The sequence below is a fragment of the Anser anser genome (genome assembly GCF_964211835.1).
Source record: "Anser anser genome assembly, chromosome: 16".
Lineage (NCBI taxonomy): Eukaryota > Metazoa > Chordata > Aves > Anseriformes > Anatidae > Anser > Anser anser.
The window spans coordinates 8,726,769-8,743,042 of record NC_139737.1 but is presented as its reverse complement, the minus strand read 5'-3'; the positions used below and the strand labels follow the sequence as shown (position 1 = coordinate 8,743,042).

Here is a 16,274-nt window from a genome sequence, read left to right as displayed (position 1 = left end):
GAGGGAGCCCTCGGGGAGGGGGAGGACTCTGGTCTGTAACAAAAGAACCGAAGGAGGCCAGGAGACACAGCCTGCAACTCGCCTGGGGAGCTCCCTGCCACTGGAGACTGCAACGCAGAGTACCACAGCTGCGGTTTAAGAAGAGAGGAAAGCATGTGGCAATAGTTTTTTATGTTAAAATGAGGCAAAGTCTCAAGCCTGGTCTAAGAGCTGGGGGAGATGGAAGGAGAGCCAACCTCTCTCTGAGTTGAGACATTGTCCCTGCCAACCTCTCCTCTGAGTTGAGACATTGTCCCAGCATTTCACAAATGCTGGGTTTTTTGTTTGTTTATTTGTTTATTTTTTAACAGTGGAGAAGAGCAAGTTGAAAGCAATAGATTGAAATCTGGCCTCTGCCAGGTACAACTTATGAGTCGTAGCTGGCAGAAGGTATGCGGCTGTATAAAGAGGGACCTGGGGCTAGGAAGAAGTTAAAAACAGAGCACACAACATGCTCAGAAATAAATTTCAATCTTACTTCTCTATTTTGCAGCTTTTATTGCAACATTGCTCAAGCTGGGCTTTCAGGGAAGGTCACTTCCTACCCCCTGAGACCTTCCCACACCACCCCTGTGCTCTCCCCCAGTGTGCCCACACGCGGGGACACCAGTCTGCTCTGAAACCCCTCACGTTCTCCTCTCTGCTCACCTCCAACATACCACCTACAGCACCTTGTTCACTGATGTCAGCTTCTAGCATTAACTTCTTGCCTCTTTGCCCTTCTTCTGCCCCTCCACATCGCATTTCAGACTGCAGGTCTGTGGGTGAGCAGCTGTGCTCACACAGGGTTTTTATTAGCATGATGGAGCCTTGATCTTATTGATCTGCTATGAGCTACTGCAAGGCAAATAATACGTGAGACGGGTCTACAGCAAGAAGCGTCAGAAATTATAGACAGCCTTTATGTAGAGTACGAGCCCCAGCCAACAGACCTTCTTAGAAATGCTTCAGTGTTTGACCTGTGACCATTAAACTAATGACACCTCCCCAAAGCTAGTGTCCTTCTAGGGACAGCTGCTATAGACCTGGAGTGTGGGAACTGGAAAATTTGCAAGAAATCCTAGAAAAGGAGACAATTTCCAGGAAAAAAAAAAAAAAAAAAGAGTCTCTGCAATGCTTTATTGTAGGCCTGAGCCTGCAGCTGGAAACGTGTGGCTTCTACAGCACAAAAGGGAAACTGGAAAGCAGAATTTAATTCATGACAGCACTGAGCAGTGACAATGAAATTCTTTCCTCCACTTTGCTCCTTTTCATATCCTTGTCTTACCCTTCCAGTATCTATATTGTTTCACACGCGAATAAAGAGGAATCTGGATTTTATTGCATCAGAAAAACATCTTTTGCTGCTCAAAAATGTTGATGTTCTCACTAAGTAATTTGTGACTAATGCCATCTCCTTCCCCAACTGACTAGTTCTGAAAAAACTGTATCACGAAATCAGTAAAAAGAAGGTGCTTTTCATAGAAATGCTGCCTTTCTGCTGCAATCTGCTCTGTCAGAAGACCCGCTACGGAGAGTGAGGCCAGTGCCCAGATCCCTCCACCAGGAAGGTCTGCATCTCTCTTCCTACCCAGGCACCTCTGTGGGGAGAAGGCTTTCCAGGACCATTAGCAGCCTCTGCACACCTGGCCAGGCCAAGCCGTGGCATTTGCAGGAACGGAGCTCGGTGTGCCAAGACCTCCACCCAATCCTCTGCGGCGCGAGCTTCGCCCTACACCTGTTCCCATTTCAAAAACCCCATTTCTGGCCATGCATTTGTTATGACAAGTGCAGAAACAATTTAAAAGAGACCGGAGTTAGCTCAAAACCTGCTTGCCGAACGTTAGGGTTTTGGATGAGTGGTTAGTCCCGCCAACAAGGTTCCCATGAGAAGCTGAGAATGGACGTTGGCTCCGTGAGAGTGGATGTTGGGATCTGAGGTGAGCTGGAGGAAGTTTAAAGAGATCCTGGTGCAGCAGGGAGGTGAGGGGGGAGAAGGGAAGGAGGGGACAAGCTGGGCATCCAACCTCAATTACCACTCCGGCTGACGTGTGATCTCAGTGACTATGGGATTACTCAGCACTGGCCTGGAAAAGGAGGTGTGGGCCACACCATCCCTGATATAATCTATTTCACATGACAGTTGCACAGACGTTTTATTTTGTTAGGGAAGATCAGCCTGGGCAGGCGTACGGCTTTCTGCTGCTGAGCTGCAGGGAACAGGGCAGAAATTTGAAGAGGGCAAATTCAGATCTCCAAGACTGTCTTGAAAAAACGCTCACGAAACTTACCGATCGGTTTGAGCATTCGATTTTAGCCAGCGGCCGTGGCAGCCGTGGCAACCCGTCGGGGTAATGCCAAGAAAAACCAAACACGCATTTCAGCAGGAGACCTTCTGCTTGTGGGTTCCCGAGCTGTTTTGGAGGTAGGAAGCGCATGAGACCGATTTTCAAGAGTTCAGTTGCAAGGGCCAGTTAGGGCAGCCGCTGGAGGTAACTGCCAGATCAGAACGCAGGATAAAGACACAGAACGAGAGGGTAAACAGCCAGGAGAACAAGCCCCGGCTCCCTACGACTTGCCAGTATTTGCACCCAATACAGATGTTTGTATTTATGAAGGTATGGGCTCCAGCTACAACCTCCAGACCCAGATCTCTGGCCAGGCCCAGCTCCAATTTAATCTCTGGTGCATTCACCAAAGATTAACTTGGTAGATAAAGATGGAACTAGAAATATTTGAAGCCTGAAACCTGTTAGGGTACTTTTGTTATGGAAAGAAAAATCCCTTTAGAACGCGAGAAGAAAAAGCAAAGAAAGCTAAAAAATGCAAGAAAGAAAAAGTGTGATGGTCCACTGACTGATTTCTGAATTCTTCCTCTTTTCGCAGTTCTGAGGTTTGAACATTATGAACAGTTGACTGTTTGAATCGTATAATGCAATACCTGTTCCTCTGGCTTAACGTTACAATATTTCCCACACCGCAGGATTGCTTCACATTATTCTAAGAGGCAGTGTCATTTTCCCTGCAGTGCTAGGTCTTCTTTACTGAGGCGAAGGACACTCCTACTTCCTTTAATTATATGTTTTGTTTTAAATTAATGTCCTTTATTCTGGCGATGAATCACCAGCTTGTAGACAGGTAAATGTGGGAGTAAGAGAGTGAAAATATAAGTTTGATTCCCAAGGTGGGTGTCTTTAATTAAAACGGACATCAAGATTCAGTCTTCCTTCCCAAACTTACCCTGCCTTTCTGCAGGCTCTGGGCTCCCACGTTGCCGTGCACGTACCTCACCGGTTCAGAGCCGCCCGAGAGCCGGTCCCCTTCGGGTTCAGGGCACGGATCCCCTATCGCTTGTGTACCCTGACAGTTGCACCACATCACGCAAAGCAAATACGCCAAGACAAACTTTAAGGCCATCATCCCGGCACGAAGGGACGGGGAGGGGAGCCGTGGCTTTGCTGTGAGTGCTCCAGGGGCGAGCAGGGAGCCTGGAGCCGCTTCCCCCCGCTCCCTGCTGGCCCTTGGACGCCGCCGCTGCGCTCCCCTGCGCGGGGCAGCGCTGGCGGCCGCCGGTTTTCCTCCCGGAGCGCCGCACGGCGAACATCGCGGTCTGCCCTCCGGTCGCAGCGCTCACCCTGCCTTGGCAGAAGAGCTTGGAAAAAGACGAACCGAACAAATAAATAACCCCCCGCCGCCTCCGTTCCCCCGGGGGCTAAACGGGCCCGGCGGGGGGGGGGGAGCGCTGCACCCCTGCGGCCCCAAACCGCGCGCACCCGGCAGGGCGCGGGGCTGCTCCGCACCCCCGGGGGCCGATCGCTGCCCCCTCCCCGGGGCCGGGCGGGGAGCGAGGGGCACCTGCGGCCCCGGCCCCGTCCCGGGCGGCCCCGGCGGCGGTGCCGGCCCCCGCAGCCGCTCCGCACCCGCTCCGCACCCGCGGGCCGGGGCCGGCGGCAGCTCGGCGTGGCAGGCGGCCAGGCGGTGACGCGCCTGTTGCTATGGGATCGGCCGCCCCTATAAATAACCGAGCGGAGGAACTTTCCTAAGGCAGAGGCTTTTAGGACGCGGGCCCCGCAACCAGATGGTCCGCAGGAGAAACGCCAGCTCCAGCCGCAGCACCCGGAGCGGCAGAGCCCCGCCGAGCCGCAGGGACTGAGCCGGCGCAGGGGGGGGCAGCGCAGCAGCCGCGGTGCCCAGCGCCAGAGCCCGAGGCAGGGTCTGGAGCCCCCCACCCCGACGGCGGCAGCTCGATCCTCTGCCGGGGGGGCCCCCTGCGCCGTCTTCTCCTCCCCGCATCCCCCTTTGCTTTCATGCAACGCCTGGTGGCCTGGGACGCAGCATGCCTCCCCATCCAGCCGCCCGCCTTTAAATCCATGGAAGTGGCGAATTTCTATTACGAGGCGGACTGTCTGGCTGCTCTCAACAAGCTGCACCCGCGGGCGGCCGGGGGCCGCTCCATGACCGAGCTGACCGTAGGGGACCACGAGCGAGCCATCGACTTCAGCCCCTACCTGGACCCCTTAGCATCCCAGCAGCCGGCGCAGCCGCCTCCTCCCGCAGCAGCAGCAGGGGGCAACTTTGAGCCTCCGTGCAGCAGCGGCGGCGGCCAAGATTTCCTTTCCGATCTCTTCGCCGAGGACTATAAAGGCAGCGGCGGCAAGAAGCCCGACTACACCTACATCAGCCTCGGCCGGCACGGCCACCCGTGCGGCAGCCAGAGCCACAAGCCGGGGGGGCTGCCGGGCTGCTTCCCGCCGCAGATCGTGGAGACCAAAGCCGAGCCGGTCTTCGAGACCCTGGACTCTTGCAAAGGGCCCCGTAAGGAAGAAGGGGGGGCCGGGCCGGGACCGGGGGGCATGTCCTCGCCCTACGGCAGCACCGTGCGCTCCTACCTGGGCTACCAGTCGGTACCGAGCGGCAGCAGCGGGAACCTGTCCACCTCGTCCTCCTCCAGCCCCCCCGGCACCCCCAACCCCTCCGAGTCCTCCAAGTCGGCCGCGGCCGGCGGGGGCTACTCGGCCCCCCCCGCGGGCAAGAACAAGCCCAAGAAGTGCGTGGACAAGCACAGCGACGAGTACAAGCTGCGCCGGGAGAGGAACAACATCGCGGTGCGCAAGAGCCGCGACAAAGCCAAAATGCGCAACCTGGAGACGCAGCACAAAGTCTTGGAACTGACGGCCGAGAACGAGCGGCTGCAGAAGAAGGTGGAGCAGCTCTCCCGGGAGCTCAGCACCCTCAGGAACTTGTTCAAACAGCTGCCCGAGCCCCTGCTCGCCTCCTCGCCGCGCTGCTGACCCCCTTTCCCCGGGGCCGGCCGGAGGGGAGCGCCGGTGGCCGGCTCCCCGCTGCGCCCCCCCCCCCCCCCCCCGCGCCGGGGGAGCCCGGGGCCGGGGGCCCGCAGCGCGCCCCCGGGGCTCCCCCCGGGCTCGGCGGGGCTTTCTGCTCGGTTTGCTCTTTATTTACGCGTCGGCGGAGGGGCCCGGCGAGGCCGCCAGGGCGCGGGGGCGCGCCGGGGGTCGGGGGTCGGGGGCCGGCGGCCGCGGGGCTCTGCGGGCTGCTGGGCGCTGGGGGTATTTAACACAGCGAGAGGAGAGCAGGGCGAAGTGATGCAATCCTTGAAGCATGGCTGGGAATGCTGCGTACATGATGCAATCTCGTGTAACTGTCAGTCATGGATTGAGTAATCTGTTAAAGATGTTCCTACTTTTTTTTTTTTATTATAAAGAATAATCTATTTCTATAAGAAAATACATATGTATATTTTGGGATCTATGCATTCTTGCTACGTTTGAAGCATTAATGAACAATTTTAATAAACTTTATGACTAGGTTAAAAAAAGTAGCTTGTTTTATTTGGAAGGCACGTTTGAAGCTAGCTTAAAGGCAGAGCTGAAACTCTAGCTGCATCTGGCTCGGTGCTGTGATCAGGGAGCAGGATTTCTGTTGGTCTTTTCACTTTCTCTGTGACTCAGAGAAAAACAAAAACAAAAACCCCAAGAGAAAGCCAGCAGAGAGCAGGGCTGGAAGCTTCAGCCAGTTCTCGTTGCCTCATTTTATTTCCTCTAATCACTTGCTTTAGCTGCCGCTTGGGTATTGTTTGGGGAGGAGGTGGTTGTTTGGCGTTTTCGGTTTTTGCACTTCTTGCTGTTCTCAACGTGTAGAGCGAGGTGTGCTGTCCAAACCGGGACCGGTCCTTGGCAAAGTAACTCCGAGTCTGAAGTGGGAGGGAAGAAGAAGAAGTAAGGGAGGAAGCTTTAATTTATTTATATATATATATATTTTTTTTTCTCTAAGGGCTTTCTATTCTCTAAGTTGTGATTCAGCGTTTCTTATGTTTGTAGTTTACAGGAACAAACACCAGAAAGTAGCATTTCTGTTGGATGCCGGTAACTCGGTCACTGCTCAGGAAGCTCTCCTGCAGCCGGCCAGGTGAGAGGCACACGAACAACTCCCTTATCCTTTCTCTCGAGACATTTTCCTAAAAACCTGTAGATGGAGTTTCTCTGTGGAGAGGTGTTTGTTTCTGTGCTTCTGTGTTTGGGGACAGTGGCAGACAAGCTGAGGGGGCAGAGAAGGAAGAAGCTGGTTCTGGGCTACACCTCTGTTCCCAGGGGAGCTGGGCCTCTGCCTCCAATGGAAGGAGCCAGGCTCGGCACGGCTCCCCAGCCGCGTTTCTTCCCGAGCCCCCGCTGCTCGCTGCCGCACGCAGCTCTGCGAGCAGCTAACAATCTCGAGCTGGTTACGCGCAGGGAGTTGAGAAAATGATCGGCTCTTACTCAGCATTTTCCATTTTCCTGTTAGGCCAAATTTAAGCAGTAAGTTTTTAAGTCGAGTGCCTCCGAACAGAAACTCCTTAACTGTCTGTGCTGTTGGACAGCTGAGTACAGAAGGGCTTTTCTGGATCAAGCCAATGCATTTGGATTGGCTGCTATACATTCCAATACAAAAAGCAGCGGATTTCAGGACAAATATCGAATTTGTTGTTTATTTCAAATGTTTCTCTAAGCAAAGCGTGTTTTCTACTGAAAGAACTGTTCTGCATTTTTGACACTTAAGATCATATCTTCCTCTGGTGGGGCAAACTCCCGGAGCTCTTCCTGAAATTTGTTGTGCGTTCCCTGCTCCCGCAGTGCCTCCGTAGCTCCTGCTAGGAGCTGGGCACTGGTAAGCACAAAGTGTTAGACCTGCTACAGATTTCTGCTGTTTGCTTTTTAATTTGTACAGTTAAGTTGGTTTTATGAGACCCTAAGAATAGATTTTCTCGGGTGAGCTAGCTCCTGCACCGGCTTGACTCAAGTTCTTGCAGGCAAGATAGACGTTAGATCTTGTCTTGACTGTCCCTCGTGACGCTGATTTCTCCAGCCTCCTGTGGCTGTTTATTCTACTATTCTTCTAGTTACGAAACTTATCCACATCATTAGATCCTATTTTCTTGTTGTGCTGTAGGCCATGTAATGTTACCCAAACTCACAAGCTGCGTTCCCAGTCGGAGCTGAGTGCTGCTGAGGGCAGAATTGCTGCGGGACTGAAGATGTCCTCAGATACATTTCTTTCTTTCTTTAGAAATGACAAAGCTTCCAACAAAAGTTCAGTTTATGAGGGCTGGGAGGCAGGGTAGATTGAAAGATAAGATGTACTAAAGGTATTTATATTTGTTTAAATAATAGTCCAGTTTTGGAGACAGAGCTCTGTCAGGCACGAATGAGCTAATCCCTGTCCTTAAACTTTGCCTGCTCCAGGAGAGTCAGGGCAGCGCTGCTGCAATTTAAAGAATGTTTAAATTCCTGCTGTATTGCCATGTATCTCTTCATTTGGATTAAAGATTTCTCATTCAGGAGGAAACTTGTGCAGTGATGAGTTTTTGTCAAAAGGACGCAGTTACAGACAGGAAAACCGAGAACACAAATGCACTAATTTTACACTAGTCTCAGAAGGAACCTGAAAGAGTCAGAAAGAGAATTCCTGAATCTTTAATTCTTAATCTTCTGCTAGCTACAGAACTTACATTTTAGGAGCTTTCTAGCATGATTAAATGCATAGAGGTCATGAAATACCCTGCTTTATAAACAAGCATATGAAAAAGCCCCTGAAATTAAAACATTTCCTAGAGAAAAAAAAAAAAAAAGTTTGGAAACACTTTGGGAAAAAGTAGTTTGGAAAGGAATCTGAGCACTAATTCTAGTACTAAAGCAGACAAAAGAGTCCACATACTTTTTGTAATCAAGGGGGCGGGGGGGGGGGGAATTGGAAAATCCCTGTCCGAACAGGGGCTCGGCTCCAAATATTGATATAGCTTCCCATTACAAGCAAGATTCGGTTGACTGAAAGCAGTACGTGGTGCGTCTCAGTTGTCTTCTTACAAGGTTTCTTTAGCTTCTCTTCCTAAAGTGACTCAGTGCAATTTGCGGTAGGACTTTGCAGGCTATTTGCAGGTAAACCACGCAGAGGAGTTACGGCCTTTACTCCACGAGTCTGTTTCAAATTTTATGGAAGTTTATAAACGTCATTTGGTTCAGGGTTGTTTTTCCCCTTTCAAATTGTATGCTACACTGACTGATTCGTACAGATCTTTCTTGTTACTACCAAAATAACAGAGTTTCTTCCTATTTAGACATAAGTCTGTAAGACCACATCCCTAGCACTGGCGTCCCATTTCCAAAGCATCTAGCACCGTTTCATCATTTGCTAATGTTTAAATTCAGTTGTGCTTAGTTCTGCAAAAGAAATCATATGTATCATTTTAAACCAAAATATTCAAAAACACAAGTATGATTTTGTTAACGGGTCTTCTGTCTATTAATAGCAATTGCTAGCCTCTGCTTATCTGTCCAAAGCATGTATAGCCCCATACCGCTCTGACATTGTGTGGTGTTGCTTTGACACTTTGCCTGCTGCCTTCCCTTATTGACTCTTGGAAGATGCAGGAAAATTTACACTTGTTTCTATACTAATTGTTTATCTTCTATCAAATAAAATCACCCAAATTGCACCAAAGGGTTATTGGGCTGGGAGACTCGATCACATTTGGTAACAGTATAGGTTTTGCTCATTCTTGCAATAACCTTCTTATAACAAAATTACAACCTGAAGAAAAAAAAAAAGCTTTGTGAAGTGTTCACCTTTACAATTTCCTTGCTAGACCAACTGTTATTGATGTGGATGTGTATGAAAATATGAAGTTACTCTCATACTAGGTAGTTTTCAAGCAATGTTTCCTTAGCTGTGACAAGAATAAAAGTCAATGCAACTTAGTATCTGCTTTAATAAAGACAAAAATGTATATGAGGCCAAATTACACATCTTCTTTTGTCATTTATAATGGTATCACTTAAGATACAATAAGTATTGTCTTGCATTTTCCTGTTATTCAGAGCAACACAAACTAAACCACCACCGAACTAGAACGGCAGGGTTTTGCATTCGGTTTGTTCTGGTTAGAGATGATCATGTGGTGGACGGGGTAATGATGAATCTGCTTCTGACTCTTTTTCCTACTAAGAACTAATGCAAAAAAATTGCACTACTCTCCTGCGGGTTAGCCTATTTTTTGTGTGTTTAACTCTGTGCACATGCTTAGTAGTCAGAATTTTAGGGCAAAACTCATACGTTAATGTGAAGTGTGAAGTAAAATGTAAACCTATGCATGTATGTTGCAAGGGTCCTAATACAATCAAGAAATCTAAACAAAACTAGGAATATAATTAACTACTCCCAAGGAAACAATTCTGTTCCAATTCTGACTACCGTTTTTAATTACTCAGTAAAGTAAAAGTAGAACCATGTGGCAAAATCTATACATTAAATATGTGAGGGAACTGGCTCTTCTTTTGGGCGATGCACCCTGAACAGACTAGTGAAATTATTAAAAGAGTGAAGTTCTACTTAACTATTTGCTGGGACCCAAAACATATTCTGAGAGTTTAATCTTTTCAACAGAAAGCTAAACTTTGTACAAACTGTAAACTTGGATAATATCCCGCGATTTTCAGAGGTTTCTGACTCTATCATGTGAATTGAGACCTGCTTTGACCCAGCCTGGGCAGCTGAGCAGCCCAATCCATGCAGAATATAACACCTGGAAATGGCCGTGCATTGACATCAGGACCATGTGAGACACATGATGCAGTGTAATCCTGATGCAAAACTACGTGAAATCCCAAGACAGTTCCTCTTTGCAGGGATACTAGACCCTGCAGCTCAGCAGCCAGGAGCACAACCGCTGTGGGATTTGAGTCCTGAGCCTCAGTAAAGAGCTCTCAAGTTCAGCGCAGCTCTGATTCCGATTTGGGTAGTTCTATCAACTGGGATCTAAAATCCTTTTGTGATCATTTTCTCACCTGCTAAATTGTTTGACTGTTTTGTTTTGAATAAAGGGCTTTCTTCCCCTCCTACAAATGTTGGTGGTTAGATCTGGATGAGTGTGAAAAACAACAGGGTTGGAATTCCCAACTCGGATAAATGGGTTAATAGTTGCTGAAACTAATTGATTTGTGTTTACAAGAGGGACACATTTGGTTCCAAGCCTTCTGACTGGTTGTCACAGTTTCACAGAGCAGAGCCAAATTATTTGTTTTTAAGCCATCACAAATTTGGGCTATTTAGTTCCAATAATATTTTCTAGCTAATTACAGTCTAAGGAAGGCTTTGATCTACATCAGTTTTTTGCCTTGCCCTGTCCCATCTGCTCCTACCTCTGTATCACACATTACATAGCTTTCAAAGCACTCTCTCAGAGTCCAGGGTATTTAAATCAGAGGCTTTAGTTAGGGCTCACAATTTCATACAATTTGCAGAATAATAAATCATCTCAGAACTCACGCATTCCCTCCCTACAGCACACTACAGAAGTGCTGGCTTTGTCAGCAGACCTCGTTTTGATCGGCTTGAACATCATGCCAGGCAGAGTAAGGAGCTGAGTTTTTGATAGAGGCTACGAAAGCTTATGGTCCCTATCCCCACATAAAAGAAGCGCAACAGCTGGTTTGTTTCCTATAAATACCTTGCATTTGCTAGTCCATTGCAACAGCATTTCATTAAGCCTGTGGTAGGTAGCTCATTGATGTTGTCTAGAAATTACAGTAACAGGAATCAGTCTCCTTCAAACAATGCAAAAATCCCTCTAATGCCTCATCCACTGACTGTGTTCCCCTCCTACATTAGCTCACCTGTGATCCAGGTCCACAAAAGTTTTGTGAGCTTGATTTATATTTTGTGTAAGTGAGCAGAGAGGCTTTGCTTTTAGAAATGAATGTCACGGTGACACGATGGGAAAATATTTCTGTGCAACATGATGAAACAATTACTTGGCTGAAGTAATTCAGGAAGGGAATCACAAGAACAAGAGAAAGTGCCTGGAGCCGGTTTGAGAAGCAGAAGGAGAGAGCACTGGTGGCTAGCTAGCAGAAACATTGTTTTGCTAATTTCCCCAGCCTCTGTCATCTAGACAATAACTCGGGGGTGGATGTTTCTGACTGCGATTCGCTGCATTTCTCCGAGTCTAGGTGCCTTATAGGGAACAGGAAGACACAGATTCTGCCTCTGTTGTTTTTTGAAATATAAAAGGACAGAAAGGGAACCTAGAATGTAATTCTTCGAGATACTTAAGTGTGTCTAACATTTAAATGTACAAGGAGCAGAACAAAATCTGCGGGACAACTTGGCACAATGAGATGAGTAGAATTACAAAAAAAAAGGAGTAATTATCAAGGAGTTTGATTGCTTACAGGAATGCAAGCTGGACCATAGCCACTTATGCCTAACTTCTGCATGCAAGCTAGCTTTTACACCAGCTCAGTCAAGACATAACTTCCAAGCAGCACTGTGGTTTTGCTGATGTGTTCCTGATGACCACTCATGGTGGCAGAAAATACTGTTCTGCTCCAAGTTAAGAACAACTCTGACTGCTGCGTTGAGTCCCCAGATCTGAAGGATGAGGGGAGGAGGCAGAAGGCGTTTATGCAGGACTTTAGCTATGGGGTTCGCAGTATCCTTAAACACTTTCAAAGCAAATTATATAGCTGCAGAGTTAATGAATGCAGAACTCTGACAAAACTTAAGCAGCAAGGCATAAATACTGGGTTTTAGCAAAAGCATGAGAATGGAAGGACACAGTTTCTGGTCCTGGTTCTTTCGCCAGTTTATCATATATCTTTAGATCGTTAGTTAGCCCCTAAATGTAATAGGAACTGTGTGCACATATGTGCATCTCTAGTTGTAAGTGCAGTTGCCATAGCCGCAGGTATATTTGCCTATTATATATTTAGATCCTGATCTTACATATGTGCTTCATTTTATACATGTAGCTGCAGTGATTTCAGTGGAACTATTATTACTCCCATGAGTAATGATAAATGCACAGATCTGTATTTACATGGATGCATTTACATGGATCTGTATATACATGGATCTGAGATCACTGTGTCTCTGGGAAGATTTTTGTGCCTTCCTCTGTTTTATACCACATGCCCTAGGAAATTTTGAGCACTTTCATATCATATATTCAATTTCTACAGAGTTACCCAGGCACGTGGGCTGATGTGGGTGTCCCTTCCTGTACAAAAGGTGATGATGGTGGCTTCAGCATTTTCGCACTCCTCAGGACAGAAGGAAAATCTGTCTAGTGGGACACTGCCTATGCTCTAACAGCTACCATCGGGTCCCAGGGTAACAAAGCACTAGCACTTGAGCATGTGTTATACCTGAGCAGAACCAAAACAATGCTGAACACCAGCTTTCAAGTTTTGGATGTGCCAAGCGCTCTGCTGAAACACACCATTCCAGTCCCAGGCATAGATAGCTACCTGGCCTCTGGATTACTGCTGTGATGCAGCTGTGCCACTGGCATAAATCCTGGGAAAGAAAACATGGCAGAAAATCTGAACGTTCAAAAGATGGTGAATGAGATGCACCCAGATGGGCCAAAACGAATCCTAATTTCCTCCTCCTGTGCTGAAGGAGCCCATTCAGTGCGTATGCTGGCCGGGGCTGGCAAGCCACTGCTCCAACGCATGGTGTTAGTACCTGGCTGGTGATCAAAGCACTCTTAGGCAACAACCCACTCCACATCAGCAGGAGCCGCTGCCAAGAACCATGGACTTCTCCGGGCTGGAAGGCAACTGATAAAGCAGACGCTGAGAAAAGCAATGATGCCTGCGTTGGGCAATCTGAGTGCCACTAATGGCTACTGGAAAATGTTATTTTTATTTTAGTTCTGCAATTGCATAAGACGGGTCTGCTGAAGGCTCAGAGTGACATGGTGTTTGCACAGGGCCTTTTTTGTTTGTTTTTTTTGCAGAGCATTTTATTTAGATGAACAGATACTCCCACTTTACAGGGGAAAACCACTACTCCTTGGTACTTTTCTTCCTCTGTCTGTACCAAATATGGGTCAGCTGTGCCTTTCTCCAGAATTAGCTCCTGTGGATTTTGGCTTGCGGAGGATGAGGCACCCGGAATGGGTGAGAATGATGCAAACAAACCTGTTGCAATACAATCCTGTGCCTGGTTGCAGGGGATACAGTTCACAAGTGAGGCTGGCAGATTAGAAAGGGTTTGGCAAAAAGGACTACAAGGCAGATCTCCATGGGGCAAAGAGGCTTTAAAAGAAGGAAGTGAGACCAACCAGTGCATGGTTCTGGGAAGGCTATTGCAAACTGTGGCAGTGATGGGAACTGTTTCCAACAGACACGCTAGGGGCACTGAACTATTTTCTCACTGACCTCACGGTAACACGAAGTGAAAATTCTCCTCTGGTGGGTTTTGCCAAGTTTTTAAAGGCAAAACCTTATCCAATGGTTCCTGCTTTTGCATTAATTCACTAGCAGGTGCTCTTCTGCACGAGCCCTGCAAGAGCTTTATTACCAGAGGTACACTAACTATTAAACAGCCATAAGCTTACCCTGGTATTTACGGTAGGACTGTGCCTTTTTATTGCGCACAGGGAGGGAACTCCCTTCTCAGCCCTCCAGGTGGTCCCTTCAGGGCAGGGTTGAGGCACAGTGGTGAGAAGGGGTGGGGTTGGGTGGGAGAGGCTTTCTTTGCTGCCCTACCTGTTCTGGGCATAAATTGAAATGATCAGTCTCTAAATCCTGCCAATTAGGCATGCTTTACTGGCATTAGAGTCAGTTTACTATGACAGGTAAAACTACAAGGTTTCTCTTAAAAAAGAAAAAAAAAAAAAGAGGCAAAATCCTGCTTTAACCAGGGGTAGCAGAGGGCAGCAGCAGGTTGGTACCCAGCCGTACCCAGACAGGCAGGAGCAGGGCAGCATTCTCCAGCACAGGGCAGCTCAGGGACAAACACCCCCTCACGTGTCTGCGTCCCCTCCTCCAGCAGCGACTGCGTGGTAGGGAGCCCATGGAGCTGGAGGATGCAGCCGGCAGCCCTCGGCAGCACCCCTCCTCTGCAACAGCTCCTCTTAAGCATTCAGTGCAGGATTAGATGTGGAAAAAAAAATACTGGCAATCCTTTCCTATGCTCCACCTGCCAACAAAGCTCCACCTACATGGGAGAGCAAAACGAGGTGTCTTTTACGAGACTATGAAACTGCTAATCAAGGTAGTAGCTGCGCTCTCAGGGTAGTGCCTTCCTAATCTCCTGATCTACAGATTCCTATAAGGAAGATGGCAATACAGACCTCTTGGGTCTATTACTTCTTGGTTTCTGTACACTGAGGCAGTCACTGTTCTGTTCTTTGCATGCTGCTCCCATTTTGAGGGTTATTTTGCTTACTCCAATGTCCGGAAATTATAGGGTTGGTTTTCTTCCTCAAGGAAAACTTATCTTTGCAGCAAGTGCCTCTGCCTGTGAACACATGGCAGAAGCTGGCTTCATCCTCATCTGCAGTCAGAGAAGAGGAGGGTGAGGAGCACCTCCCAACAGCCCCATATTCATTCCCTATTCTCACCATTTAGCATTTAAGCTCTGCTGGTGTAAAACAAGCATTTCAGACACCAGCATTTCAGGCATTTGCATCCCTTGCTTCAAAACAGGCTTTATGCTGAGAAGGGTTTCTCATTGGCACTTGGGTAGGAAGTAAAGAGGACAAATGGGAAAATTAATTATCCACGTCAAATACTTTTAATATTGCATAAAACTCGCCTGTGAGGAATGCTGCCTTTTACTCTCATGTCCTGGTAACTCTGACTGACTCAGCCTCCTGCATGCGCTGCTCGTCAACATCCACAGTTGTTTGTAACCAAATCACTTGTGCACGAATTTAGGACAGAAAAGCCCATTGCTGTAAGCTTTATAAATGCAGTGTGAGGTTCTTCCTTCTGACAACTACTGCAATGTCTTGAGGGGAAGAGAAGGGTAAAAGTGACCTCCAAATAAGCACTTCACAGAACTTACTCTCTGAGATAATTTGAGTCCTCGTCCAGCCTCCCCGCAGGGACTGACATTAGCTCAGGATCTCCGGAGGGCTTTGGTCTCCCTACACAGCGAAGCAAGCTGGGGGGCCCTGCCGTGGTACAGGGGCACCCTGCACCGGTCCTGTGCTTCATGTTACACCCAGATAGCTGCTTTTCAGCCTCTGCTACTCTGCCCCATATAACTAGGCAGGAATGATGACCTACTGAGTCTGGAAAAAAGAAAGTATAGTCCTGTCTCTGGCATTGTTTCAAACTTGGTTTTTGGACAAGTTACTGCACCCTTCAAAGCTCCACTTCTTTTTTCCGCAGAAAGACACTTCCTGGATGTGGGAGAATAGAGGCGGGTGTTTCAGGTGCTATTTGTTTAAAGAAGTGTGAAATATGAGATAAGAGACATCGATAATGCCATGTTTAATTGCTTAAAGTTTGTATTAAACGCTAAAAATAAAAATGAGTTCACCAGGGAAAGCCTTCAGTTATTTTTGTAGCGTGCACTCTTTAGGACAGTCTTCTGGTGAAAATGACTAGAAGCACAATTGTCCCTCACTCTAAACTCTCCCCAGGCAGTAGCATGACCACACAGAATTTGGCTCATTATGTATGTAAAATAGGCAGATGCTATTAGAAAGTAATTTTTCTGACTCGGTGAGTACAGAAGCCTAACCCTCATGATGAAATCCTCTGCAGGGGCTGTATTTTTATCATGCCTCATACTTTTTAAGGTATTTGAAATGATCTTACAGTTGGATACTATCTTCCTTTTCCTCTCCTGGAATCTGAGCTCTGTGTTCACAGAATTTCTCTGACTCCTCAGCATTTTCCTTTCAAACTCCCTTCCCTTTGACAGTATGTAATTCCTGATACTGGTGGGTACGGCTGCAGTTTTAT

The 16,274-nt window shown here is 47.9% G+C and overlaps 2 protein-coding genes across 14 annotated transcripts in view; one reads left to right on the top strand and one right to left on the bottom strand.

Annotated features, from left to right (window-relative positions):
- LOC310882529 (uncharacterized protein) overlaps nt 1–16,274 on the bottom strand; it is a gene marked incomplete at its 3' end in the record, with an annotated part of 172,510 nt that overhangs the window by 4,884 nt on the left and 151,352 nt on the right. For 5 of the 13 annotated variants that reach the window (XM_083801421.1, XM_083801425.1, XM_083801427.1 and 2 more), the window contains one exon: nt 6,078–6,229. The exons of 7 other annotated variants lie outside the window; for them this stretch is intronic. In XM_083801421.1, coding sequence (XP_083657547.1) covers nt 6,078–6,229 — 152 coding nt within the window. Of the gene's footprint in view, nt 1–6,077; nt 6,230–16,274 lie in introns of those variants that run through there. One more of the 13 variants, XR_014572998.1, reaches the window with a different exon arrangement.
- On the top strand, nt 4,036–10,410 carry CEBPB (CCAAT enhancer binding protein beta). Its single transcript, XM_083801419.1, has 2 exons — nt 4,036–6,254; nt 6,357–10,410. The coding sequence occupies exon 1, from the start codon at nt 4,326–4,328 to the stop codon at nt 5,307–5,309; it is 984 nt and encodes a 327-aa protein (XP_083657545.1). The 5' UTR covers nt 4,036–4,325; the 3' UTR covers nt 5,310–6,254; nt 6,357–10,410.

Coding starts and splice junctions, on each gene's coding strand:
- CEBPB (XM_083801419.1), top strand. CDS start 4,326: ATGCAACGCCTGGTGGCCTGGGACGCAGCATGCCTCCCCATCCAGCCG.